General features: G+C 39.7%; 2 protein-coding genes across 8 annotated transcripts in view; one reads left to right on the forward strand and one right to left on the reverse strand.

The window, feature by feature from the left end:
* Nucleotides 1–27866, reverse strand: part of LOC149651375 (glutamate receptor U1-like) — a 41403-nt gene that overhangs the window by 6204 nt on the left and 7333 nt on the right. Inside the window, exons 4-7 of one of the 2 annotated variants that reach the window (XR_016371182.1) lie at nt 23155–27865; nt 23019–23090; nt 22598–22962; nt 18736–22370 (exon numbers count right to left, since the gene is read on the reverse strand). Coding sequence is in view for 1 of the 2 variants with exons in the window: in XM_089848282.1 (XP_089704408.1) it covers nt 22820–22838 (19 nt within the window). In the remaining variant the exon portion in view is untranslated. Of the gene's footprint in view, nt 1–18735; nt 22371–22597; nt 22963–23018; nt 23091–23154; nt 27866 lie in introns of those variants that run through there. The other variant, XM_089848282.1, reaches the window with a different exon arrangement.
* The window catches only part of LOC149651376 (uncharacterized), a 96529-nt gene that overhangs the window by 2291 nt on the left and 66372 nt on the right, over nt 1–27866 (forward strand). For all 6 annotated transcript variants that reach the window (XM_089848260.1, XM_089848265.1, XM_089848263.1 and 3 more), the window contains exon 2: nt 4642–4717. In XM_089848260.1, coding sequence (XP_089704386.1) covers nt 4642–4717 — 76 coding nt within the window. The remainder of the gene's footprint in view (nt 1–4641; nt 4718–27866) is intronic.

The raw sequence follows: 27866 nt of genomic DNA on the forward strand, positions 1-27866 counted from the left end.
GAGGACATTAGGCCTGTTTCAAATAAAAAAACGTTCATACGCGTACAGTTCTTTTCATAGATATATGGATACGTCTAAGCAGAGTTTAGCTACCCTATCGAATCGGTGCATGGGTAAATACGGGGCCCGGGGACCATAGCTAGCGGACAACGCGGTTTTCCTCATGGCTCACTTACTTTTCACTTGGTTTTATTTTAATAAATGGATGATAGATGGCGCTTTAAAGGTATTCCCCCCCCCCCCCAGAAAGATACAGGGCCGGAAATAAGAAAAAAATCTTATAGGGCCAGCGTCCAGTGATCCCCCCCCCCCTTTGACTGGAAAATTTATAGGACATTGTCCACTGGACTGCGCAAAAATTGTGTCGCGTCTTCATAGTCAAGCTATCAATACTTCGGAAATATTTACTGGTCAACCGTCCAATGACCCCCTTAGTTTTTAAAAAAATGTATGGGACATTTTATTGGACAATGTCCAGTGTCATGTGCTTATTTCCGGCCCTGGTTGTCCCGCTAATCGCCACCTTGACGTTTCACGTACGACCTAAACGTGAGGCAGCCTAGTTTAACCACACGCGCTTCTCAGGGTTGCCAATAATTTGTGACGCTTGCGGTTGAATAGAACTGAATTGCACTTGCAAATGTCTGGAAGCATTTGTTCACAACACTATTATATTTAATATCTATGGTTTTATTACGAAAATGTTCAACTCCTCAACGCGAACTATAGCCATTTTATATACATGAATTACCTAAAAAACCAGACGAAACTACAAAAGATCTATTCTAAAGACTCCCCTCGGTGTATTTTTTTATCTTTTTTAAAATAAAATATTGCTTCCGAACGCTAGAGTAGAGATATTTCATGGACTATTTAGTTTCACATAGACAAGAATAGTCATGGTAAATCTACATATACTTTTAGAAACTAGAAAACTTATAAAACGTAACCTCAAGAACTGACTTTTGGCCTAAGCAAAAAGCGATATCTAGTTTATTAGGGAGAAGGTATAAGATGCCTTAGTATTCGCGCGCCATATTCCCAGTCCCCCTTTCAAAATACAAGGGGGGGGGGGCGTAAAAGGGGGCCGGGCTATTTCGCCTCTCCTCAGTCGGAAAATACGTAATTTTCGTCATTCGTGTCGCGCTGACGTGAGTTTTCAAGAACCAAGGAGATGCTGGTTGTAATTTAGAGGCGGGGATTAACTCCGGACCTGCGTTTGGACTGGAGATAAAGCTAGAAATGTGGCGAATTTATACCTCCTCCCTAGTAAACTAAATATCGCTTCTTGGCCTAAAAGGTCAGAGAAACCTGCAAAAGTTGGGGTTATTATTGCAATCTGGAAATATTGTGGTGGAAGCCCTGAACTATAGCGTAACTTAGAACTTTCGCAATTTGGGTGCTGAAGTCGTTATTGAAGGTATAAAGTTGGGAACACGGAATCCAGGCGATTATATAAGCATCTTGTCTAGTTATAGAGCTTAAATAAAGCGTCTTTGGTGAGTGAAGATTGTCTGAAGCCGATAGGAAACCTATAAATACAAAATCTACCTAACGTTAGTGGCGACCCTCCCCCCTTGCTCCCCAACTCGTGTTCAATTCCCTTTCCCTCTAGCGACGTGATCGCGAAATATAATCCAAAAATTACCTGAGGGGTTTTGATCTTCGACTGAATACGTAGTCTAGAAATCGCTCTTTCAAAGCGCGTTTCTTTTTTATATGTATGTATGTATGTATTTTCGAGATGCCGTTAAGTAACGTACAACCCATAAGTTTGACACTGAATTAAAAGTGTTCACTGTTCAGGGTTGGCAAAGTAAATGTAAATCACCCTTGAAAGATGGAGATGTTAGGGATGTTGAAAAAGGGTGTCAGGAAATAGACCCAACCAGCGAATAAACAAGTTGGCCTGGTCTCGTATCCATTTAAGGGATAGGATCACGTGACTAACAAAGTTGACTGTAGTAACATCTGTCGTTGAGCGACGAAAATAAATCTCTTATTTTTCTGATTGGATTAGAGCCTGACTCTTGGGGTAAAACAGGTTCAATGTTCAAACTATTTGAGTTACTGAGGCGTTCTGTTGTGTCCAGTCCCACTCTATACGGAGTTTTTGGATCCTGGAGTCACGTGGTGCCTGTGAAGTATTTCATATAATTTTTACCCAACTTCTTTACGACGAGCTTATTTTTGACTTACTTATTGCTATTACGTTACTTATGATGATGCGTGTAGTCATATTTTGAGCTGAAGTCGTTACATTTGCCAGTCAGTGGATTTTTTTCGCCCGTTACTTGATCTAGTTTTTTTTTGGAGGAGGGGGGATGCTGTTTGAAATAAGTAAGGATCTATATAGATGTCGGATTCTGCTTATGTATTTAAATCGAATATTCGTGTTTCCAACTTCTAGCTTCTTTCACCAGAGGCGTTTAAATGTAAGCAAGCAAGCAAGCTTGGAAAATAAGGATTTTTTTCTTTTTAAACCTAGTCCGAGGAACCGGTGATCCTCGCATCATTCGTCATCAATGATAAAATGGTGTTAATTTAAAATAGAATCTGGTGTATTTTGACCATGCACCTTGGTTTCTTAGGGTATGTAATGGTAATATTAAATACGAAACACCGAGTGGTTGGCCCCTCGAACATCTCTGATCTGAACCAACGTCATTATCAAGGGTGATATCTCCTCTCGACGGGGAACTCCTTCGAGGGGAGTCCTCTTTTGGGGAGATACTTGGACGCGGCCCGAAAAGTCGACGACTTTTAGGCCCGTCGTTGTTACAATAACCTTTCGTATACTCATTTTTAGACTGAACTATAGGCAGACCCCTACCCTTTTCCACCCTTAGCTACTTTTAGACTAAACTCTAGGCAGAGTCAAGTCGTCAGAAGTTAATTCGTGGAAAGTTATCAAAAAAGAACGATACAATTTTTGCGTAATGTTCCATGAGAATCAGATGCAAATACTGACATCATGAAGTTACGTAATAACCATTTGCCCTATATTAAAGTGACCAAAATCTACAAAGTTTTCATACAAGAAGACCTTCGATGTAGTGTTTTTATACTCTCTGCGTGGTCATGTTGGACAAGTACCGAGTCAAACTGAACTTATCTTGACCGCCTGGAAACACTGGTCCTGGGGATTAGCGAAAACCCTCTTTAGTGGAAACTGTGTATATATTCGTAATATTGTAAAATGTAGCTGAATAGATAGGCAAATGTAGGATTTGATAAGAATTATAGAAGCTAGTCCCAACTGGTTGTAGGTTCAAATTGGCTGGCGTCCTTAAGTTTAGCGGCAATTGTCGAAAAAAGTAGACGGTAAGATAGCGACCACCCTCTCGTCAACGCTATGAAAGGTTTTAATTGAGGGTAGAGCAGCTACATTGTAACAGGAAGGAAGCCTTCTTCTCTAGGGTCTACTACTCTACTCTATATCCTTGTTTCATTGTCAAGATCACTTGTCCAAACCTTCGTACCTTACGCGTATCGACACTTTCCCCTTTAGTATCGCTTTGAAACCTAGTGACAAGTTGTCTTGACTATATTCGAAGTGTTGGAGTACCGCGGAACTCGCACTATATGACCCTTGACGCGCTTGAACTTCGTAATGCGCTGTTTTTCAGGGGTTTGGGTTTGATGATGGTCTGCTCTTGGTAATCACAAATACACAAAGTTTGGGGAAGAGGTTTCATTTGTCGTCTTTTTTTCTATGTCAATGAAACTGTTGTTAATTAAAATAAATTTCCTCGGTTGGTTCATAGTATAAGTGTAAGGGAAGGTCATGGTAAAGACTGGGAATTTAACACAATTAGAGAATTTCAATGTTGTCCGAAAAATGTCTGGGCATATCCAAGGAATATAAAAATTTTGTGAAAATAAAGTCGATATTATTATATAACTAGCTGTTACCCGCAGCGTCGCTTGTGTGTAATTAGAACTTCCATCAAAATGATATAAAGAACGGGTAGATTTTACTGATGACTAATATTTTTGTAGCACCCTAGGAGCGAAGACACTCGGCGTTGCCCGTCAGCCCCTAGGGACATTTTTTATTACTTTTCACGCGGACATTATTCCATAAAGAAGGGTTTTTAAAATTTCTGGACGCCATTTAAAAAGATGGCCACAAATCGAACCAAAAAGAACATTCAGCCCGTCTATAGGTTAAAGGAAACCAGTGTACTAAATAATTGTGAAATCGGTTGCAACTCGCGGACTTTGTTGCCTAGAGAAGATTTTTTACATTTCTGGGTGCCATTTATTAAGATGGCGGCGGATAGGAAAAATCTTTTTTAGTACGCGCCTACTACTTATGAGTAACGTTCCTGCAAATTTTCAGCCTTCTAGGGCAAGCGGTTTGGACAGGACTTTGATTTATATAGATATATAATATAGATATGTCTCGATGCTGAATTCTAATTACGCTAACTTTGTCAACTCTAAAATTCACCCTGTTCAATAATATATTTCCCATTACTTAATTGTGTTAGCTCATATGGAATGGATTTAATTTGACGTAATTAGTTTTAACGTAATTTATCATTTGCCTCGAGTAACTTTATTATCTATATTGTTGAGAAGTGTTTCGTTCCACTTTGAAGTTAATTAATACGTTTTAATTATTTCCATTTACAGAATATAGGAAATCACCAGAATATATCTTCGAGGCCCAAACGTGATCTTCCATCTGGAGAATGTGTCTGTCCACCTGGTAAGTCAGAATTGTTTTTTTTTTAATATTCTAATTATATTTAGGTTTTGGTTTGAAATAGTTTTGGTAGAAAGTTAATTAATTAAACCCCTTCAAACATTCAATATTTTTGACGTGATACAAATTACAAAAATTACTTAAAACTCGAATGTCGAGGTATTTAATCTTGGACAATTTGATTTAGAAATTATATTTTGTGAACTTCATTCTTCGAAGAACGCTTTATGAGCCTCTGGACTGTACTCGCTAATTTTCGAGTCCAGTGTTCAGTAGTGCCTTTGAGTATTAACGCGATCCAAAGTAATCTATCCACTATACCAGGATTTTCTTGAAATTAAGTGTTCTGAACTGCGCAAGGAACAAATGTGTCTCGTGAAAATCTGCGCAAACAGAAAGTGTATTTTTGATTTTCATTTGATTTTCTTTTTCAAACATCGTATGTACCAATCAACGTTTTGTGAAATTTAATCCAATTCTTTCAATTTCATGGTATTCGTTACAAGCGTTTCCTTGAAAATTGCAGCTTCTTTAGACTCAGTATCACTTTCAGTTTCAGTTTTATTCAATCCCGCTTAGTTTGCATATAAGAAATTAATAATAATAATAATAAAATGCTTTTATTGGAGCAACCTTTAAGAGATTCAAGTCTTATTTACAAAGGTGTCCATTGTTAAATTAAAATTACTTAAAATTGGTTAAAATGGATTAATTCCTAATTAAGATATTGTTTTAATATAGTTTTTTAAAGCGTTCTTAAACTCGGTGGTGGGTTCGATTTTTTTTATTGAGTTTTGTAGGCTGTTCCAAAGTTTAACTCCACGAAATTTGACACTTTTAAGGCGAAATCTGGAGGTGCAAGTTTCTACATAAAAGTCATTGATGTGGCTCCTGGTACTGTGATGAAGTCTTGGGTCGGAGAAGTGGTCCAGTATGTACGGAGGGGCTCTATTGTTTTTAATAGAGTGCATTAAGGTTAAAATATTATAGTGATAGTTTTCTTTAGGTGTCTTAATGTTAGCTATAAGCTTAGCTTCAGTTGCAGAAGAATACTTGTTTCTTTTAGATATCAGCTTTGTGCATATTGTATATAGCGCGTCTAGTTTTGTAGTATTTTTCGAGTTTGCTGAGTGGTAGAAAATGTCTCCATACTCAAAGATTGGTTTAATGCACGCGTTATAGATAAGACGGAGAGTTGTTATGTCTAGACAATTTTGAAGAGGCCTTAATAGCCAAGTACGGGATTTTAATTTTTTGGATACATAGTTAATTTGTTCTTCCCATGTGAACTTCTCGTCCAACCAAATACCCAAGTATTTAAAAGTCGCCACTCGAGTGATTGTGTTCTTATGAATGGATTGCAGACTTTCAGCAATTTTCCTCAGTTTTTCGTTTGGTGCAAATAACATAAACTTGGTTTTAGATTCGTTAAGGACTAGACCTTTCTGGATTAAGGCCTTTTTTAAGTTCGCAAGATCCGATTCCACTTGAATAGTCAATTTATGTAGGTCTTGGTCGGCGCCAACTAAGGCGTTGTCGTCCGCGTATTCGTTTGCTGTTGTGTATTCGATAACTTTATGAAGGTCAGCAGTATAAACGTTGAACAACAAAGGTCCTAATACACTGCCTTGTGGAACCCCATGTTTGATTAGTTGTTTTTGGGAGAAGTTGTTCTCGTAACATACAGTTTGAAATCTACTAGTTAGATAGGATGTTAACCAGGATAATGCCTTGTCTTTAATTCCAGATTGTTTCAGGTTCTCTATTAAAATATTATGTTGCACCGTGTCAAACGCCTTAGACAGGTCGATGAAGACAATGATGACGTACATATCGTTGTTTAAATTATCTAAAATAGTTTCGTATACGTTAAAAAGGCAGGTTTTTGTAGAGTGTTTTGGTCTGAAGCCGGATTGTAGAGCATAGAGAACCGAGCCGTCTTCTAGGTAGTTAGATAGTTTCGTGTGTACTATCCTTTCACAGATTAGTGATAAAGTTGGTAGTATAGAAATTGGTCTGTAGTTTTTCGGGTCTCTAGAGTCTCCTGCTTTATAAATTGGTATCACCTTAGCTAACTTCCACTGCCTCGGGAACACTCCAGAGGTTAAGGAAAGGTTGATTATTTTGGTGACTGGTGTAGTAATTATGGCCGCTAAAGCTCTAAGTAGAGAGGGGGCAAGACCATCCATACCCGTTGATTTATTATTTTTTAATTTCTTCAGCATGCAGAAAACTGTTTTCTCGTCAACTGGGTCAAAATTCTCCAGGGACATTGATGGTTCTTCCTTTTGATTTTCTGTGCCTGGGTTTTTAGGAGCATTGGGATGGGGTGACTGGACGAAGTTTGAACGTTTGCTTTCTGAGACTAATGTGTCTGCGATATTTATGAAGTAGTCATTAAGTGCGTTGGAGATCAGAACCGGCTCATTATATTTTTTGTTCTCGTAGACCAATTCATTGATCCGTTGATCGCCTTTCAGTTTTACGTAGGGTTTTATTAATCTCCATATGTTTGTGTTGCTATCTGCGATATTGTCTTTAAAGTATGTAGATTTTTGTTTGTGTATAATTTTGTTGACGTAATTTCTCTGTTTCCGGTATAAGTCCAGGTAGGTCTCCTTTAATTGTGATTGTCGACTTTTGGTTTTATAGGTGTCTCGTAGGTGGATTTGACCTTTGATGAAAGGGGTGATCCATGGGGCGTTGTCTGTTCTTACATATTTTCTTCTTAGAGGTGCATGCGAGTCCAAACACGAGCTGATTTCGTGTTGAAGGCTGTCCAGACTAGTTTCTACGTCTGTATATCTGTAGTATGAGGTCTCGATCCTTGACTGAAGGTCTCGCACGAAACTATCCGTGTTTATTTGTTTTAAATTTCTGACGGCTTTCAATGTTTTGGTGGCTTTCGGGCATGATTTTCTTCTTACTACCCATGTCAGGTCGTGGTCGGAGACTCCACATACCACCACTTTGGTCTCAAGTATTCTATTCGGATAGTTTGAGTATATATGATCAATCAATGTCTTAGAAGTTAAAGTAATCCTTGTAGGGACGGTTACAAGTTGTTTAAAGTGGAACATCGCTTTGTTTAGCAGTTTTGATTTAGCGGATAGAGGGGCAGGTTTTAACTGATCACAGTTAGTATCACCAAGAATGATTACCTCGGTATTTACTCGGTTGTGGACGAAATTTACACAGTTAGATAGGTTGTCTATTGTTGTGGGTAAAGTTGCTACAGGAGGGATATAGATTATTCCGATCATGAGTTTACTGGAGTTTGGATAGTCTATGGCTGCCCAGATTGATTCTAGGTTGGATTCGGCCAGATGGTTTTCAGCAGGTTGGTGGATTCTTACAATTGGGAGGTCACATTTAAAGTAGATAACTACTCCTCCTCCATTTTTACCGGTACGATCCTGCCTCCAAAAATTGTAGCCGTTTATTCTACAAATTACGTCCGGGATATCGTCATTCAACCAGGATTCTGTTAGTCCAAGGACGTCAATGTTATGGGTGTTCAGTAAGTATTCGACCTCTGCAACTTTATATTTAAGACTACGTATGTTGAGATGTCCAATTTTGAGGCCGCCTAAATTTTGGTTCGGTCTCGCGACGTCGTAGGCTTGTGGTATAAGTCAGACTTCGTCTATTGTTTGAAGCGTAGCAGAAGTAAGAGCTACTTTCTTTATTTTAACCCCTACTGGCCAATTGCTTCTATCTCGTAAGACCGCTTCCTGAATTCTAGGGCATTCAATTTCGTAGGCCTTTGAATATCGGCCGGAGTTCATGGGGTTTACGTAGATAGGATTGACCTTTAGTTCTTTAAGGTGCTCTTGTACGTCCTGCGTCTCCGTATCCTTTGACAGGTTCGAGAAAGTGTAGCATACTACGTCGGGACCACAACTTAATCGGTTTATGTCGTGCTGGGAGCCCCAGACTTTGGTGTCGGTTGACTTTTCACGCCCTAGGATGGCACAGGAAATCCCCGTTGGCCAGTTGGATTCCCTGAGAACATCATCGAGGGGTGTTGTAGTGTTTAATATGTAGTTATAGTTTCCATATGGCTTTTTGCTGGACATTCTCAGGCTAGTTATTATTATATTCTTACTTTCGATGTAGTCTGCTAGTGAATCTTCTGTAGTATCACTTGCGCAGTTTCCGATGAAGTAGACATCATTGTCCTTTGTTGCTTTAACTTTGAAAGATCTAGCCGTATTCTGAGTTTTTTGGATTGGTGCTACCTGGATATTTCGGGGTGGTTTTCCACCTTTAAGGCTGGACTCATTATTTTTGGAACCTTTTGCTACCATACACGGAGATTCCATGGTCCGTGTATCTTTGATTGTGAGTGGTAGTTGGAGGTGTTTGGGGTTGATTCTCTTGAAGGGATATTTGGGGTTCGACACCGTTTCTCCATAGGTTTGTTGATTTAGGTTTTCAATGGAAGAGCCCTGCTCTAGCAGTATTGGGTTGTCTTGAATTCTAGCAGAGGTTTGCATTTGCGAGCGGGTTTTTTCTTCTAGTAATTTAATGCTTTCAGTAGTTACTTCGTTGATGGTTTTTATTCGTTTTGGTTATCCAGCCAGTTTTTCCTTTTATCCCTTTTTATACCTCTTGAGTTTACCCAAATGTTTTCTGGGTTTTTTAAGGCGGAAATGGTTTTTTTGGGGAGGGGGGATTAGCAGGCAATATGGTGCCCGTGTTGAAATGACGCAATTTTGCGGATGTTACAGAATCGGAATTTTGCTCTCTTTATTTTGGTATTTTGCGGATTTGCATGTAAGTGCGGTCCCATTTCGCATTTTACGAGGGACAATAGACCATATGCTTTATATTAGGTTAAGATGGAACTGAAGATTGGTTGGATATAAGGACAACTAAGACGTGCATGGTTAGATTGGGCTTCAACAGTTACCAGTCCACCGAAGTCTAGTTTGAAGCCATATCTATAGTCTTTGTTGCCTACGTACCCAATCAATGTTCTTCGTCTTTAGGAAAAAATACTCTAAACACACCGGACTTCATACATGCCACCCGATTTTTTGAAAAGGGTGGCATAAGTTCATAAGATATGTTCACCATAAGTTTGTCACTGGACTCATGGTTACAAACTGGAGCTTGTCATGAAATGATTGGAAGTATAGGTCATAGATTCGAGGTAAAGCGACGCCTGGCGAGGCGCTGTCAAAGGCTTAGAACAGACTAAATAGGACAAGATGGAAGTCCTGCAAAACTAACCAAGTGTAGTACTTCAATTCTCGCTTGTCGTTCTCGAACTAGCTCGAGCTGTAAGTCTCTCAGTAGCATTACGAAATATAGGAAGTGTCATATCACTTATAAACTTATGTTCTTAGTAAGTAAAGCTCACTTGATGGCTCTTTCCAGAGACCACTAACATTTTCAGAATGCTGCATAACGTCTCTAAACAGCTAACCCATATTGTGTTCGACTCAGCTTGTTTTCTTGGACAAATTTGCATCGGTTGAAAGTGAACGCCGAGTTGAATAATATTCACCTCAACGCGCGCTCTTTCTTCTTATTTATTCCGTTCACTCTGAAATTTACTTAGAAACCGAGAGACCCCGCCCTCCTTTTTTCCTTTTTTCTTCTTTTTTTCCCATGGCTTTCGGGAATTCCGGGATTTGCATCCAAAGAAAAAAAAAGCTTTTCCATTTTTTTCCCGGTTGTTAACCCCCTTGTGGGTTAAAGTTCCATTTCTTCAACTTCTTTATAAATGATGAATCTATTTCAAATAGTTCGCGCGTTATTTACCCCTTATTTGTTTCATAATTCTTGAATTTCATCTTTTGAAAGCTTTTTTATGACCATATCATCCAAAATCTGTTATAGATAGTGTGTTCAAAACGAGTGTTGTCAAGAAACGATATCTAGTTTATTAGGGAGAAGGTATAAATTCGCCAAATTTCAAGCTTTATCTCCAGTCCAAACGTATATAGGTCCAGAGTTAATCCCGCCTCTAAATTACAACCAGCATCTCGAAGGTTCTTGAAAACTCACGTCAGCGCGACGACGCGAATGACGAAAATTACGTATTTTCCGACTGAGGAGAGGCGAAATAGCGCGGCCTCCTTTTACGTCTCCCCTTGTATTTTGAAAGGGGGACTGGGACTATGGCGCGCGAATACTTAGGCATCTTATACCTTCTCCCTAGTAAACTAGATAACGCTTCTTGGTGTTGTAAGTCCATTTGCAACGTGTGCAATTGAACCGCGCTATCAACAACAGACTTGAAATGCTTGTAGTATTCCGTTCGATTCAGTTCCATTTATACCCGAAGAGATGGTAGAGTCACACATTACTGGCAACCCTGTGAAGCGCGTGAGGTTAAAGTTAAGGAACGTGGGAGGGGGAATTTCTCTCTCTAGCCCCTTTTCAGTTTTGTCAACAAATGTAATTATACCAAATCCGCTGTCTGTCATGAATGCACGACTTACTCTTCCGTGAGTTGTATCGAATCGTCAGTTTTTAGAGGAGGGCCATGGGCCCCTTTCCAATCAAAATAAATGGTAGCGAATTTACTTTTCGGTTTAAGGGGATGTTAGTATTTGCCTAAGTAAGGTAGCAACGGTAAGTATAACAATATGAATGCGTACCGCTAATAGAAATCATTGTGCCCCCATTGTTTGGATTTTCCTAGGCGGGTTTTATGGGCCGGGCTTGAGAACTTACTATCCGTCACGCCTCACATTTCTGACGTACCTTTCTAACTGAGATTTCATTGGTTGCTAACACGAGGTTCAACGCTCAACGCCACATTTCTAGCTTTATCTCCAGTCCAAAAGTAGGTCCGGAGTTAATCCCCGCCTCTAAATTACAACCAGCATCTCATTGGTTCTTGAAAACTCACGTCAGCGCGACGCGAATGAAGAAAATTACGTATTTTTCGACTGAGGGGAGACGAAATAGACGGCCTCCTTTTACGTCCCCCCTTGTATTTTGAAAGGGGGACTGGCACTATGGCGCGCGAATACTTGGGCTATTATCCGTCTCCCTAGTAAACTAGAAATCACTTCTTGGTCATACATAAATGATTAGTCTAGCTTTTCCAACAAAATCCGTCTAGATACGTTGAGAAAAATGACTACATAAATTATGATTCCTATTAGCTGTATGCATTCCTGGTCATATTTGTTGTTATTACGTTACTTATGCTATATAGGTAAAAAATAGCGGGTGAATTTTTAATGCAACTTAAATAAAAAGGCAAGAAGAAACCCCTCTTATGGGGATCTCTAGAAAAAATATCAGGATTTTGCGAAACAGGATAAAAAAAAAAGAAAACCCAAGTACTTGGGGCCAGGTGATGGGGTGCTTTTAAGGGGGAGCGTTAATCCAGGTTGTACCATGGACTTTGTAACGCCAAAGAGGACCAGACAGAATGTAATTTTTTGGAGATTCAATCACAATAACGGTGGATTCTATGGAAAATAAATTTAAGTGTAACTTCTATGACCAATCCCTTATAGGCTATATATGATCCTTGGCAGTAGCGCTTACGCTGCCCAAAATCCATAAGCTAAAGACCCAGGGGGGGGGGGTTAGGGGGAAAGGATCAAGGGTCCTTCTATCTAGTGTTCGGGCAATGCTGTCTCTGCGTAGTTTCGCGATTTTAAGATTAGCACCGTTGAAATATTAAATTATGCACTAAATTGCAAAATCTTTTGGGAGGTTCTTAATCTGGGGTGCGGTCTGTTCACCCGCCGCTGAGGCGCGATGCGATTGTTGGTAGGGATTTCTATTTTTAATGAATTGAGACGGAAATTGGGTCTCAATTAATTACAACGAAGACGACGGAACGTTTTAATTTCTTCAATTAGAGGGGAACTCTTTTCGTTTAGTTTGTCATCAAGCTCAATGCAAATATTTATTGTAGGTTCAATTGCCGGTGAAGGTTAATTTCCACCCTGCATGTTTGCTTTACCTTGAACATACATAACATATTTGATTGAAAAATAAAATCCATACTCGGGCTCTGGTTTTAAGTGATGCAAGTATCCATAAATCTGAGAGGAATAGGCGCTTGAACTGTGGAACGACTCGGGTTGGGTGGGACGCCGAAAATGGGGGAAGAATAGTCGGACTCAATTGTAATTGGTTCGTCTGTAGCCCTTCTTGACCAATTAACAATGCGTCCGACTATTTCTCCCCCATTTATTGGCGTCCCACCCAACACGCGTCGTTCCATAGTTAGCTTTTCTTCCCATCCTTTCCACATCATTCTTGTTTTAGCCCCCTCTATTTACTCGTCTTTAGACTTGAGTAACCGTGAGAGCTCGAAAATCTTGAGTGAATGCGCGTCTAGTGCGAGATTGAAACGCCGCGTTTGACAAATTCTCTTCCATATCCATACTCGATGACATCCCTGATTGAGTGGCGTTATGATTAAATTAAATTTTCCAATATTTTGGCGTCTCGCTTAACGAGTTAATAGTGGCGTAAATACGTCTTGTTTATCGAGTTTTCGATGTTGAGGTGCTAAGCGAATAATAACTGCAGTTGTTGCTCGCTCGGGGCTATTTTATCATCGGGCATCGGGTCTAATGCTTGTAAATATAAAGGGAAAATAAAATGGCTTGATAATTATTGTGTAGGCCCGGCCACCGAGTAAATGAGACTTGTTTATATTAGAATAAGTTTATTCATTCGTCGTCAAACCGAGACTAGCTGAATTGAGATTACAGAGAAACCAACATACAGGGGCGAGGCCGCCATTGGGGTATCCCCACTCTCGCCAAGAACCTCCGCTAGAGGCAGTGCGAGTTAGGTTAGCCTCCCGCGTGTATATAGTGAACTCGGGTTCCCTCTGGCGTTGCTTCTTGGTGAGAGGGAGGATACCCCAATGGCAACTTCGCCCCTGTGGATTGGATTCACTGTTTGTCCATAAACGTTTCGTTTTGTCAAAAATGAGTGTTGGTCTTCTTAGCGCCTTATGGCTTTAGGTGGAATGAATTTGATATTGTTTTACGAATCGCTTAGAAAATGGTTTTCTGCAGCCGAGTCTGCAGCCATTTCATTTTACCTTTCAAGTCTCTCAACGGCGCTGCAAATCCGTGCGTAAATATTTATTCTTTCTATTAAAAGTGTAGTTAGTTTCGTGCCAACAGTCTATACTCTAAGCTCTCTCTCTCAAGTTGACCATAGTTTTTATTTTTATCGGACCGTATTTCGCTGATGTATCTTTATAAGTTCTTCGATAAACACTCGGTCCCTTAAAGAGCTAGGGCATTAAACAACGAACGTCTCTCGATCCAAAACTATTATCATCCTTAATGGCTTATAGGTCGGATAAAGTAGAATCCATATAGCCTCATGTATGTTGCTCGCTTGTTGTTTGCCTTTGTTGCTGTTGGAGTTTTAATGGAACAATAATCACAGTGGGGCCATGCCAAAGATGTACTTAACTAAAGAATTACTGGTAAATTTGTGGCGCATTACCTATTGCCATATAAGTTTATGAGATACGCAGGAATTTTGAAATGCTTCAGCCTTATTGAGAGCAGGAGCAGATGACAAAGGAGTCTCGGACGCTAGCTTCCATAATGTAGAGGGCAATGGGATCCGCGAACGTCAAGGTTATTAACCAAAATCATTACGCCAGTGCCACCTCTCGTAGGAAATTTGAGCTTTATTTTCCAACCAATAGCGTGGCTGCAAAGTCTCGAAAGGAGATCTGGGAAATCGCGTCTGGAGCCTCTCTTTAAAAATACGTATCGTCTGCTTATAATTAGCCTAGGCGTAACGAGTATTAGAGTTAAAAATAGGATTTCAACGGCTTTTTAATCTTTTTTTTAGGCTAAAATTGATAATGAAAAGCCCAGCTAGTACCGTATGTACACTATTAAAAAACTAAATTGTGTTTCAGTTAATTTTTTCTAAATTTCTTCTTGAATTAAATGATAGCTACAAGAGGTTGGGAAAAGAAATCACTCACGATCTTTTAAAGCTCAAAAAGTAAGAGACAGTGATTTCGTTTCCAATCTCTTGTAGCCAAAATACGGAATATTTTGGCCCTAAAACACATATATAACATTGTGTTTCGGCATCTTTTAAAACCTTGCTTTTATCTTTTGAAAACCCGACCCCAATCATTCCAGTGGGCACAAATTGTTAATTAAGCCTTGGCTTACCTGGGGTTCTCTGCTAGTTTGGACTTAATTTGACCCTATTTAGTAGGTTTAAAGTCACAAAATGTAGTCTTATCTTTTATCTTAATACCAACGGTTACAGCTGTTTGAATAAAGTAATTATATTGTGTATATTTATGTCGCGATCGGATAGGACGAACCTCAGTAGCCACCGTTAGTCCGTTATTACAAAAAAAATTCCCAGCAGACATTGGTGCCAGATATAATCCACCAAAAGCATCGTCTGCTATAATGTCTGATAGCGCCTCTATGGCAAACGAGACCGTTACAGCTGTGACGTACGCGGGTGCCATTGCCCTCTATATTGTGGAAGCTAGCGTCCGAGACTCCTTTGTCATCTGCTCCTGTTGAGAGATATAGTTCGAGAACGACGCGAGAATTGACTACACCAGGGATAGATATAATTTTAGAAGCAGGAATTGAGAACGGTTGTTATTTACTTCAATCCGACTCATAGCCCAGTATAGAGCCCCTCCCTCCAACACGTAATAACGAAAATTTTAAATTATCTTCTTGACTCTCTACCTTTTGATGACGTTGCTGACGGGGACGGCGAGAAATACGTAATTCCTTCTTCTTACCTCTGACCCCGCCTCTTCTTTCATACCCCGGGGAGGGGGTCCGGGACTTTGACGCGCGCCCAGATATTACTCTGTTCTCCATTCCTGCTTCTAAAATTACATCTATCCCTGACTACACCTTACTTAACTATTTGGGGAATTTCCGACTTCCTTAATTACGACATACCGTCATGGTAGATCCTGCATGCTCGTTAATTATTACGAGTTATCCGTTACCTGGTAACAACTCGAGGTAAAGAAAGATTCGGTTATAGCAGAGGTCAAGGTTTTTTTTTGAACATTTGTGTATGGTGCATTTAAAACAGACAGGAAAAATCGTAAAAGAATTTGACTCATGGCGTTGTCAGTTTTGACGAATGAGCTGTCAGTTACCACTTTGTTCGTAAAAATGAAATTTCTTGGTTGGCTTTCTACCCCCTACCACCAACCACCAACCCATCCTTGGATGGCGGAATATTACCAGCAGCTGGCTAAGCCAATTTTTTCGATCCTTAGTAACTTTCATCCCGTTTATCTTTCAAATCCAACACTACAAATACCCCTTTTTTATCTCGTAACCCGAAAATGGATGGAGAATCTAATCCCTTTTTCGTCATCCCCGAACCCCGGAATCTGCTGGAGCGAATCATATTTGACAATGACTAAAAAGACGTATATACCGTCTATAACAAACCAAGGGAGACTGTCACGAGATTTTACATCAGCTAAAACAAGTTGGGAAACCAAAATAAACCTCTACTAGTCGAGACTCAATTAAAATTTGTAGTTCGTATTGTTTTAACGTTACTAGGGTCTTAGGAATCTTCAATCTGTGATTAGGTAGCGATAAAAACAAGTTGGGAAACCAAAATAAACCTCTCCGAGTCGAGACATTTTTCTTAAATAATTAAATAAGTATAATTGATATTAATTATTTTAATCGTCATTAATTTAGCTTAGTTCTAGTTAAATATTTTTAAGAAGTTTTATTCCTAAAATCATTTTAAACATAGCTATTGTTGACGTTTGAATTCAAGCGTATGCCTCTCTTACAATTTTTGGAAGTTTAGGGTATATAAAGCGATTGTTTCACAATAAGTGATAAGAAAACTCGCAATTGGGTGAACCTTGGGTGGAAGCCCTACCATTGGAAGGCTAGACGTTTGTCGTAACCCTATCCGATCGCCGCGTACTTCTTAATCCTAACGATGATAATGGAGTGGAAACCAAAAATTGCTTTCTGCGAACACGTTTGCTCCGATTTGCCAACTGCTAACGCGGTGACAGACACACAGATACGTCCAGTGTAATACCTCTCCTTGACGTCATCATCACTCGGAGTGGTAAAAAGCGCGTGACGCCATAGTGTTCCTTTAACGATAGAGCTAACGATGGCGTCATTTCGTGTCAAACACGTGCCGAAAAAGTAAAAAGTGCTTCGACGACGTCACGCGCTAGAGTGGCACGCGACATAATGGTGACTCACTCAATGATTCCCCTTGAAAAGGTCCGCTACATTTTTTTATTCATTCTCTATGAAGTGTAAAAAGCCTTATTCCAAAATTCAGTGAAGCAAACTTAAATTGGAGCAAGTCAGGGAAAGGAGCCAGTGAAATTATCAGAAAAAACTTTGGCTTGCTTGCATGGGAACCAACATGTAATTTAGTCTCCGTAAATTACCATTCAATTACCAAATACAATTATTCAAGTTTCTGTTCATAACGGAAAATAACGTTAGCTTTTTAGTCCTTCTTTAAAAAAACAAATAAATAAGTTAGAAATAGGCTTAGATCAAATAAATGATAATTAAATTCAATATCATTAAAACTAATTAACCGCGACGCGATCTATTCTAAATTAAGAAAATAGGAAAGAGGTCGAGGTGGGTCGAGGCCAAACATGGAGATAATTACCAATGATTCATATTTCTATTAGAGTTACTGCATTTAAATAACGATTAATTACCAATAACAAAATAGAAAAATAATTTAATTCTCGCCAATTTTGAACACTGTTTTTGTAATATAATTAAATCGTGCACTCTTAAATAAGTAATCTAGTTTTCCGGCCACGATTGGACGGCGGTATTCTTCGAAAGGCGTTAGGTTAGGATACCGGTTTTGCGTAACATCTGCCATTGACACGTAGAGATAGTAGACATGATTCTTTTCGATGCAATCGGTCTATACTATTTTATGACCTTTTAAAGATTATCACCCTCTCGCCCGCGTGTCCTTCGTCCCACTCGGACGGACCAAAGAGAGTATACAAAGTGGAGTGGTAACTTTGGAAATAGGGAGCGGCTCTGAATTTGGAGAAACTAGTTCCTGTTGTTCACGTGACCGTGTTGTCTACTTAAAAATTACCTTTTGTAAGTCAACGGTCAACCCAGAGATAAACCCTTTGCCACCACCAAAAATAATCAGCCGACATAATTTAACCAGTAAAAGATGTCGCTGCTTAGCCCACAGGGCCGGATTAAGCCATTTTGAATCCGGGGGCCGAGATAGTAAGCGCCCCCTTAAGCCGAGAAAAAAGGAACAGTAAATGTTGCTGAGGGGAATCGCCCCCAGCAAGCCTTGCGCCCGGGGGCCAGCCCCTCCCCTTTAATCCGGCCCTGCAATCAACATAAACCGGATCTAGTTACTCCAAAAACCGTGGCTGGGCTTTTCAAAAGCCTTGTGAAAGGCTAAACTTTCTGCTCCTCTAGATTTATTCTCTTTGGACGGACCTACGCGCCTCTATTGAGTGGAGAACTGTAGCTGTTCCTGGATATTTAGGGCCACCCCTGGTTGGTTCTTCGCTTATAGACTAACCGTATTAAACTCGTTTTATGCTAAAGTTACGGATTAGGTCGTATATCACGGCGCGAGGTACCTCTATAGTTAAAACTACCGTCCAGAAATAGAGAGGGAGGTATGAGTATTATTCCACGTGCAGCCTGTATAGTATTATAGAAAGATAGAGATGCTACTTTACCATGCAATTCTACAGTCTACACTATTGATTTCTGTTTTGCTAGACGATCGTGTTAGTAATAAATTAATTTAATAGCATTAGGAAATTAGGTTCTTTACAACGAATTGAGGCCTTGGTAAATAGATCATTTGGGCGTACGTTTCTTGGATTTTTTTGGGTTTTCAAGGTAATGGATTAGCTTTCTTTATCTGTTCCAATCACATTTTCTTCCATTTCTTCGGCGTTCGAATCGATTAATCGAAATGAATTCTAATGCTGGTTATTGATTTATAAGTTAATTAAAAATATATACCAAATATTCTCGAATTATCCAATATTTGATTTTGACTATAAATAATTTAAAATTTTAATCGATTCAAGAATTACAATTAATCGAAGTTTGTTCGGGATATTTCATTATTTATGGAAGAAATATATGATCAGGGATAGATTTAATTTTAGAAGTAGGAATGGAGAACAGAGTAATCTGGGCGCGCGTCTAAGTCCCGGACCCCCCTTCCCCAGGACGGGGGGTATGAAAGAAGAGGCGGGTCGTGTCGACAGAGGTAAAAAAGGAATTATGTATTTTTCGCCGTCCCCGTCTGCAACGTCATCAAACCGTAGTTTAAGTGAGGCAATAAGATAATTTAAACTTTTCGTTCTTACGTGTTGGAGGGAGGGGCTCTTTACTGGGCTATGAGTCGGACTGAAGTAAATACTAACCGTTCTCCATTCCAACTTCTAAAATTAAATCTATCCCTGGTATGATTAATCGATTATGCAACACTTGTATATCAAAGGTTTTAGTGGTCGCAGCCATCTCGTCTAATAATCTCTCAGGGCTGACAATATTAACATTTTTTTTATTTTTAAATGACAAAACCCTCATAAATCGAGGTTTTTTATGACGGGATTACGCGGCTGTCACTTTGGACTGTCAAAAATGCTTTTTAAATTTTGATATCTTTATAAGTAACGTAACAACAATAAATATGACATTCATTCAGATACCTTAATGAATCTTTATCCTTAAAATCACCGCAATGGGAAGTGAAATACTTATAATTATTATGTTACTTATACTAGGTTTCATAATCCTTTTACATACGGCGGTGCCAAAAATGACCATTTTTTTTCTTCTTAAACACATTAAATTGAGGGCTTAACTTGTCCACTAAGTTTAAAATCCTTCATAAACGAAACCTTAAGTAGGAGGGCGCGACGCATTCGCTATCTGCCGAGTAGCGAATATTCGCGTACACGATATTGCTTTCTGCGAATACGTTTGCTTCGAGTTGCCAACTGCGAACGCGGTGAGTGACAGACAGACACATACGTCCAGTGTAATACCTCTCCGTAACGTCATCGTCACTCGGAGAGGTAAAAATACTGTTGAACATTTAATTGTACTCATTTTACTAAATTGTATTTCGTTTTTGTCCCAATTTTTGGTACCATTTTTGAGTTAAAAACATTTAAAGAAATTTCATACCCTCTTTCTTAATATGAACCGACCACGCTTTGGTTTTGGCCCACACTGGAGCTCACCCACGATATTCACGTTTAAGCCGATTAAGAATTCCAATCCGGTGCACTTTTGCTATTGAGTTCCCCACTTAATTATTGTTTTAATTACATCGTTATATATATTTCAAGATAGAACATCGAGATACATATCTTAAAAATTAAAAAGTTCAACAAACTCTGCGCTTGAGAAGAACGCCTCTCTCATTTAATATCTTTTATTAAGTCCTTTTTACCTGCAAATTTAATCCTTTTCTTCTTCGCATACCCACCATCCATGCATAGGTAACTTACTTTTCTCCAAGTATGACTGACTTTTGAACGAAATCATTTTCCTATAATGAATGGCATTCAACAGAGATAGATTTAATTTTAGAAGTAGGAATGGAGAACAGAGTAATCTGGGCCCGTCAAAGTCCTGGACCCCCTTCCACGGGACGGGGGGAGGGTATGAAGAGGCGGGTCATAGCGTCAGAGGTAAAAAGGAATTACGTATTTTTCGCTGTCCCCGTCAGCAACGTCATCAAAACGTAGTTTAAGTCAGCCAATAAGATAATTTAAACTTTTCGTTATTACGTGTTGGAGGGAGGGGCTCTATACTGGGCTATGAGTCGGACTGAAGTAAATACTAACCGTTCTCCATTCCTACTTCTAAAATTAAATCTATCCATGCATTCAATAAATAAATAAACCTAATCACCGTCATGCACTTCCGGTGATTCGGAAGTTGCGTATTTCCGTACAACTATCCTTTCTTAAAACACTATAAAGTTTTACGTATGTACATACGTATGGGGATTATATTACTTATTCCATTAGTTTTTTTTAAACTTTTTTCAACCTGCTTTTTGAATGTAAAGAAAAAGCTTAGGGAAAACTGAAATTCCTACTGGGAACCAGCTACAGTTGGAACGTTTTTTTTTTCGTTCTCGAATTCTTGGAATAGTTTTTGACGCACTACTGTGTGGAACAGATCGAACGAGCCATACACATCTTGTGAGTAAATCTTCTTCGCCTGAAACCTAATCGGTGTGATATATACATTTCGGGCCTACGCCTTACACCGATTAAGACACATTGTTATTGAACAGAAATATGATTGAATGATCTGATTTCACGAGTATAGTCTGCCTTCATTGTTGATCTGTTCCACACTGTGTATGTATATTCAACTACATTTTTCTCATTTGTTTCGATTCAATATGAAGTTTAAAACAATTTTTTATGTCCAACTGAAATTTTTGCGGTTACTTTTTTTCAGTTTTAATAAGGTTTGAAGTTTAGGATCTCTCACAGGAGATCCCAAGGACTAAATCTGTCAACGAAACGAAAGAGATATAGCGTCCTGGGAAGTATAAGACTCTAAAGCAGATTTCTATCTGTACACAGAAACCGTCCCTGTTATAGTCAAAATTGCACGTCCATGGGGCCAAATTATCCTTCAATCTGAAGAAATGTTTCGTTCGAAGGTGCATGGCGGTTTCGAATATGCCTTGAGTCTTATACTTCGTTATAAAATTCATTAACTTCCGTTCCAATAGAGAGCTTTCAGATGGGATGGTAGTACGTCACGCCATCCCAAGTCTTACCGCTGTTCTGGTAGCCATATTGGGTGGTCTCAGCTTCATTCGTGCTTTAAACCCATCAATATGGTAGCGTAAATTATGTCACGAAGCTCAGCTCCTCCTCCAACTGAAAGCTCTCTATACATAACTGGAAAAATACTTTGGCGACATCTATGCCAATTTCTCGCAACTCGCGGATGAAGCGTTACTAATAGACTGACAGACAAAGAAAACAATCTTAATTTAGAAATCATTAAGCTCGAATTCTCTTTTGGGATATCGACTGTGTGAATGGTCGAAGACTAGTAATCCCACGTATTTGACTGCGTTTATCGCCGCTTTTTCTAACTCGCGTCTCTTATTTATCCACGGCCCTGGATTTTGGTTTTTCGGTGAAGGCAACTTCAGCTTTGTAGGATTGGAAGCGTAACGCGACAACTCTACCACGTATGATTCTGACGGGAAAGTTGGGCCGACCATGTTCCCTGGCTCCAATGGATTTCACGCTGTTTACGACACTCTAGGATGTAATACTATAACGTATTTTCGGCCAAATTGCGTTTTAGCGTCAGTTTGTACTGAAAAGTCCCTATCATTAGAGCTCTTGTATGATAAATATGGTGTAATTAAAGCGAAGAAAATCAAGGGTTTATATAAATATCGTCGTTGGGAATGAAACACCCGAGGTGATTCAATTCTTGTCAGAATAGCCGAAACGCTGATAACATTTAGGAAAATTGAATTGACACGTCGATTGCATGGGCGATGGAGGGAAGTTGCATTCCAGCACTCATTGAATCCCAGTGGAGTAGTTGAAGGCGAAATATATAGGAAACCAATCAGTCCAAAAGAAGAAGAGAAGAGGGGAAGACTCTCGCCCTAGCTGTAACCGGAAATTAAAGAAGAAACTCCGTCAATTTCAGGACCGGCGAAAAGGGGGAACCAGAAGTCTAGCCAAAACAACCGCCACCACCATCAATTCCCCCATGTTTCTTATATATAAAAACAAAGGCAAATGAAAATATTAGAAAGTGAGGGAGAGTACGATCGAGTGACGCTCCTGATTCACGACGTTTCTAGTTGAGCCAACTGAAACACAAAAATATTTACGGTATGCTATAGGGTAAAAATTGGTACTTCAAGTGCCAGCAAACCAAATAACGTGTATCAGGTTTGCATTAAGAAATCTACGAGAAAAATATTCTGGGGAGAAATGAAAAGGATTAGACATCGAACAAGGAAGTAAGACTTGGCTTCGTATTCCGCACTTTCTGTTTTTTTTTATATGTCTTTAATAAATAGTTAACTTGGCGAAGCTATTAGTGTACTAACCGTTGGTCATGGTGTTCATCTAAAACCCGAAGACACGGAAATACCGAACTCTTAGAGTCCTTTTTCAAGTCCTTACAAGCGATGTCTTAGTCTGTGTCAGCGCCTATAGCACGCAACTATAGCCTTTGGAAGATTGTTGGTACCTAAAGATACCAGGCGATTATTTAACAAGTACCGTAATTTTACCATGGTAATTTACCCTATGGTAACTCTTTCTAATTTGCTCTTCGTGTATCCCATCTCCACGAACACGCTCACACACACTTCAAGGCTACCCAAAAAAGCGTTTCTAATATTGTAAGATATCACACGTAGATAGAGAAGGTAGAACTTACGACTTTCTGACATTGTAGTTTTGGGATTTGTTGGTGTAGTATTTTTCTCGGCACGATCTTATGGGGATTCCTACTTCCGAGTCCCTGGTAATACCCGAGAGATTCTTGGTGATAATGAAGTTGGTTAGCCAATAAGTAAAAACCATCGAATCGAAGCCGCCAGGATAAGATCTATGGGGCCTTTTTTCTCTGTTTGAATTCCCACTTGGTTTCGTGTTGCTCTAAGAAAGTCTGTTGAGATTTAGCCTTAAATGAGAATTCATTGTCTTAGTCTTACACCATTTTATGTAGCCTTAGTTATTCCTTCTTTCTACCATAAGTAACCTAACAACGTTAAATAATAGGTGTTGATGTTTATTATTGTTGTTGCAGCAGCAATGTTTGCCCCCAAAAAATGTATAACATCGCCAGGAATATTCACAACGCGATAAAAAAAAAACAATTCCAAGTCAAAAATGGGTTTAGTTTAACCTTTAGGAGCGAAGCCCCTCTTCTAAATAGGTTTTGGCGCAAATCAAGCGAAGCTATTAGGAAAGTTGTTGTTCTCGGTCATCAGGCTGTTTGTCGGCGACTGCCACCCACGCAGAGGCGTCGACCAAGCCTCGCCTCTAGCGTTCGAAACACATTTCCAAGGCAAAATGGCCTTCGTAGAGCGCGGGGAATGAACCGGGCGACGATTTACTTATTTATCTTTGCGGTTGAAAGGTTGGGTTGGTGAGCGACGTGAACAGCTCGAAATATTGTCAATTCCTTTCCCTGGTTGCGTTTTCCCTTCGCAAAGCACAGTCCCCCTCTCCCTTCCCGCCCTCTTTCTGTTTCAGACTGACACCGAAGTAACCCAGACTCGCTATAACACCCTCTGGTAACAGGGTTCGTACAAACCTGGAAAACCTTCATGAATAGAAATGTCAGGGAGTGTATGGGCTTCCAAACGTTGTATGAACCCCGTGTAAGTTAAGGTAAATAGAGAAAAACCTTGGCTCTAACTAAATTATGCCTGCACTGATCAAACAAAATTCTATCAAAAATGTTTCTCATTCAAGTCCCGTTTAATCGAAAATTGACGGAAGCGGAATTTCTTGTTCGGAAGAAGGAATTCGCCGGGAAATTGATGATACATTATTTTGTCCCGTCGGTTGTCCGCGTATCGGATTCCGATCTTTCTGTTTTTCTAATATCACAGTCGAGCGAGCTTCGGACCGTTTATTCTCAATTGACCTGTCGGAAATATTTATTCTGTTTAAGCTTCACGGCCATTTTGCCAGCGCAATCGCTTCATTCTTTCGCCCGGAAAACATTTCCGCGATATTATACTAATAATAAAATACAGTAGATCGACAATATGATCATCAGTTACTTTGCGCCACATTTTCGGAATGTAATAAATACATTTTGTCTGTCTGTATGTAACGCTTTATACTGTTTGTTGCCTGAAGATGGCGCACAGCTACTTTTTCTACGCGCCAGTTTTAAAAATATAAAAACATTGTATATTTTCAACGGGATTTTCTAAAATAGTTGCTATCGTAAATTGTAAAATCAAATCGAGATAATTAAGTATGGAGTGGGAGTAGAATTTGCAGCCATTCTTTGACATTTTGTCCGTCTGTATGTAACGTTTTATACGGTTTGTTGCCTGAAGATGGCGCACAGCTACTTTTCTACGCGCCAGTTTTAAAATTATAAAAACATTGTATATTTTAAACGGGATTTTCAAAAATAGTTGCTATCGTAAATTCGTGTAAAATCAAGTCGAGATAATTAAGTATGGAATGGAAATAGAATTTTCAGACAGCATTCTTTGATGTTAAAAACACATGTTAATAATTTCTTGAGTATTGGCTTTCGTATATACGTATACGTCAGAGTTACTCCGCATAGCGGCTAAGGCTGGGAGGGAGGCATTTCCTGAGCAATTTTTCAATTAACGGCAGTGTGGGAATCAACGGTTGCCAAGATGAAAGTTGAGCGCCCTTGTTCGCGCTTTTGATATAATTCTATACGCCAATGCTCTACTTACCTGGTAGCGTTGTTCGTGGCTCAACCGGCCTTCCATTTACACTACCCCCTTAAATAGTCACGCTTCCTTCATGACCCGTAGCTATTTCATACTTTATACGCAGCGAGGGCCAAGGCTTACGACAACTTATAGCCTGACGTTACTCGATCCGAGTCGTGACGAGTAAGTTTTGATCCGCACCCCGATCAAATATCGGAAGATACGTCAGCGTTATCGCCTCTTAACTCCTCTTTTACGCCGAAGGAATGTTGTGTTTTTTTTATCTCCGACAGATGGAGCGTGAAACAGTGTCAACCATCCACACTTTGCGACATTGGAAAGAAAACGTTCTTTGAATGTTATGTTACGCGTTTGTTGTTCTTCTTTACTGGTCTGGTCTACGGTTGTTAAATACGGATGATTTGAAATTCAGTGCCTTTTTTTGGGTTCTATACTTCGGTTTTTTTAAGTGGGCACCATGGCAAACAAACGGAAGGAAGTGTTTGAGCTGGAAGCAGCAAATTTTAAAGAATACCGAATATACTGTATGTCTTCTAGCTCCGGCTTAATGAAACGGAAATACTTTCCGGAAAGACTTAAATCTAGTAAAACAGCTAATTAACATCGGAGAGAGAGAGAAAACGAATAAAAAAGAAAGAAAACACTTAATTCTAAACAAAAAGGGAAGCTAAACCGAAAAATCCTGCTCTATTAGAGTTAATTGGCGCCCCCCGTCTTCTTTAATCCCAATTTCACGGCGGGGCGATCCCAGCGCGAGCCACTAATATAATTAGCCTTACCAACCAACCTCCCCCTTCCTCCCACACACGCACCACCACGCGCTTCAATTCCAAAGAAAGGAAGAAGAATAGGAGGAGATTTCCTTCTTAAAGGGAGAGTGAAATGTCTAGATAACCATTTTTAATTGACCCCTTTCCTTGATAAGACGTGCATGGATAACAAAGACGTTAGGCCTTTTGTTTGAAGCGAACTATAGGGAAATTGAGGGAAAACTGGACCCCGATGTAAAAAGGGAATTTTTTTATTACACTTAGTTTTACCAAGAAGTGATATCTAGTTTATTAGGGAGAAGGTATAAGATGCCTAAGTATTCGCGCGCCATAGTCCCAGTCCCCCTTTCAAAATACACGGGGTAAAAGGAGGCCGGGCTATTTCGCCTCACCTCAGTCGAAAAACGCGTAATTTTCGTCATTCCCGTCGCGCTGACGTGAGTTTTCAAGTACCAATGAGATGCTGGTTGTAATTTAGAGGCGGGGATTAACTCCGGACCTACGTTTGGACTGGAGATAAAGCTGGAAATGTGGCGAATTCATACCTTCTCCCTAGTAAACTAGACATCACTTCTTGGTTTTACTATGAGCGCCGAAATTTGTAAACGGTTTGGTAATAACGTTGCATTGTAAAATTACGGTATGATACGGACCTGTATAATTTACCATGGTTTTTTGGTACATTACGGTTTATTGACTCGCATCACTAATCCGAATTAATCTGCTATAGAAATGATTGTGTATCCATTTCAGGCTCCCTTTAAGAGTCGCGCTGTACAACTTGGAAGATATAAGAAAAAGTATATAGGAGATTAAAGGAAGCTAGTTTCGTGGAGTTCTTTCCGCGAACAAAACATCCCTAACAATGTCCTTCCTAGTTTCCTCCGATAATTTGAACCCAGCCCGTTACCCCCAGCTCCGTCTCTCGATCATCTTCAACTCGGACATGAGAAGATACCTACCTCCTCATTCGTTGGACTCGAGTTAATCCTCTCTCCCCTTTTTCTCTTCCGACCCAAGAAGTAATTTGTCCAGAACAATCCAACTTTGGTCGCGTTAAAAGATGTCGGCTGGATTTCGAGATAATACTGTACCAGCATAAGTGAATAACGAAGGAAAAAGGAATTGTAACCGCAGAATTTTTCTGACATACGCAATAATTCCTATGAAATCCTTTCAATTTCTTGAAATATCCTATAAAATTCTGTATTTTGCTTAAATCTAACTTTCGGTTAGTCTCCAGCACCAAGCTCAAAAATGATCAAAATATAATATCATACGATGAAGCGTTACTAAGAGACAGACAACGTTTTGTCATTGTTTGAGAGCAGGGCACACTTTCATTTGGACTCAACCGCGGCTAGTACTTCCCCTCTCGTTTTTCCTCCGTCATCCCATGCAGGAACATCCCTTTTTCGTATCCACCGACGAATTTCCGACAATTTTCTTTTTCTTCTTGACCGAGTAGGAATAAAAGTCTTTGATTAGTCTTGTAAATCTCACGCTTTTGTCACGGTACGATGGAGGGGTTAGCTGGAACTAAGGAAATTGTTCCGACTTTTCTCTTCCTTATATCGTCCCTTTTTCCGTACAATGATCGAGAAAGTTAAGCGTGTTTAAGGCCACTTCCCAAAGCCGCTGATAAGTTCAATTTCATTTCAGGCCTTGAAAACCAGTTTCAAATTGAGGGTTCGAAAGCTCGAACAGTTTTAAGTTTACGGTTTCGACTCTTATGCCTAGATTGATTTCATTTAGTTTTCGAGGTTGTGGCGAGATTTCATCGGCGACTTTTGCGAAGGCGCCTTAAGTCCGTTCGCTTTTGGGCTGGACTCGAGGGTCAGGCGAAAGAAAAAGTATATAACGAACTTGCTCGGTTGCGGTTGGTGGTCGGATTAATTTGATCCCCAGACGACAAGACACGC

Source organism: Phalangium opilio, unplaced genomic scaffold (genome assembly GCF_054372755.1).
Source record: "Phalangium opilio isolate 3A_F unplaced genomic scaffold, DU_Popi_V2 ptg000082l_1, whole genome shotgun sequence".
Lineage (NCBI taxonomy): Eukaryota > Metazoa > Arthropoda > Arachnida > Opiliones > Phalangiidae > Phalangium > Phalangium opilio.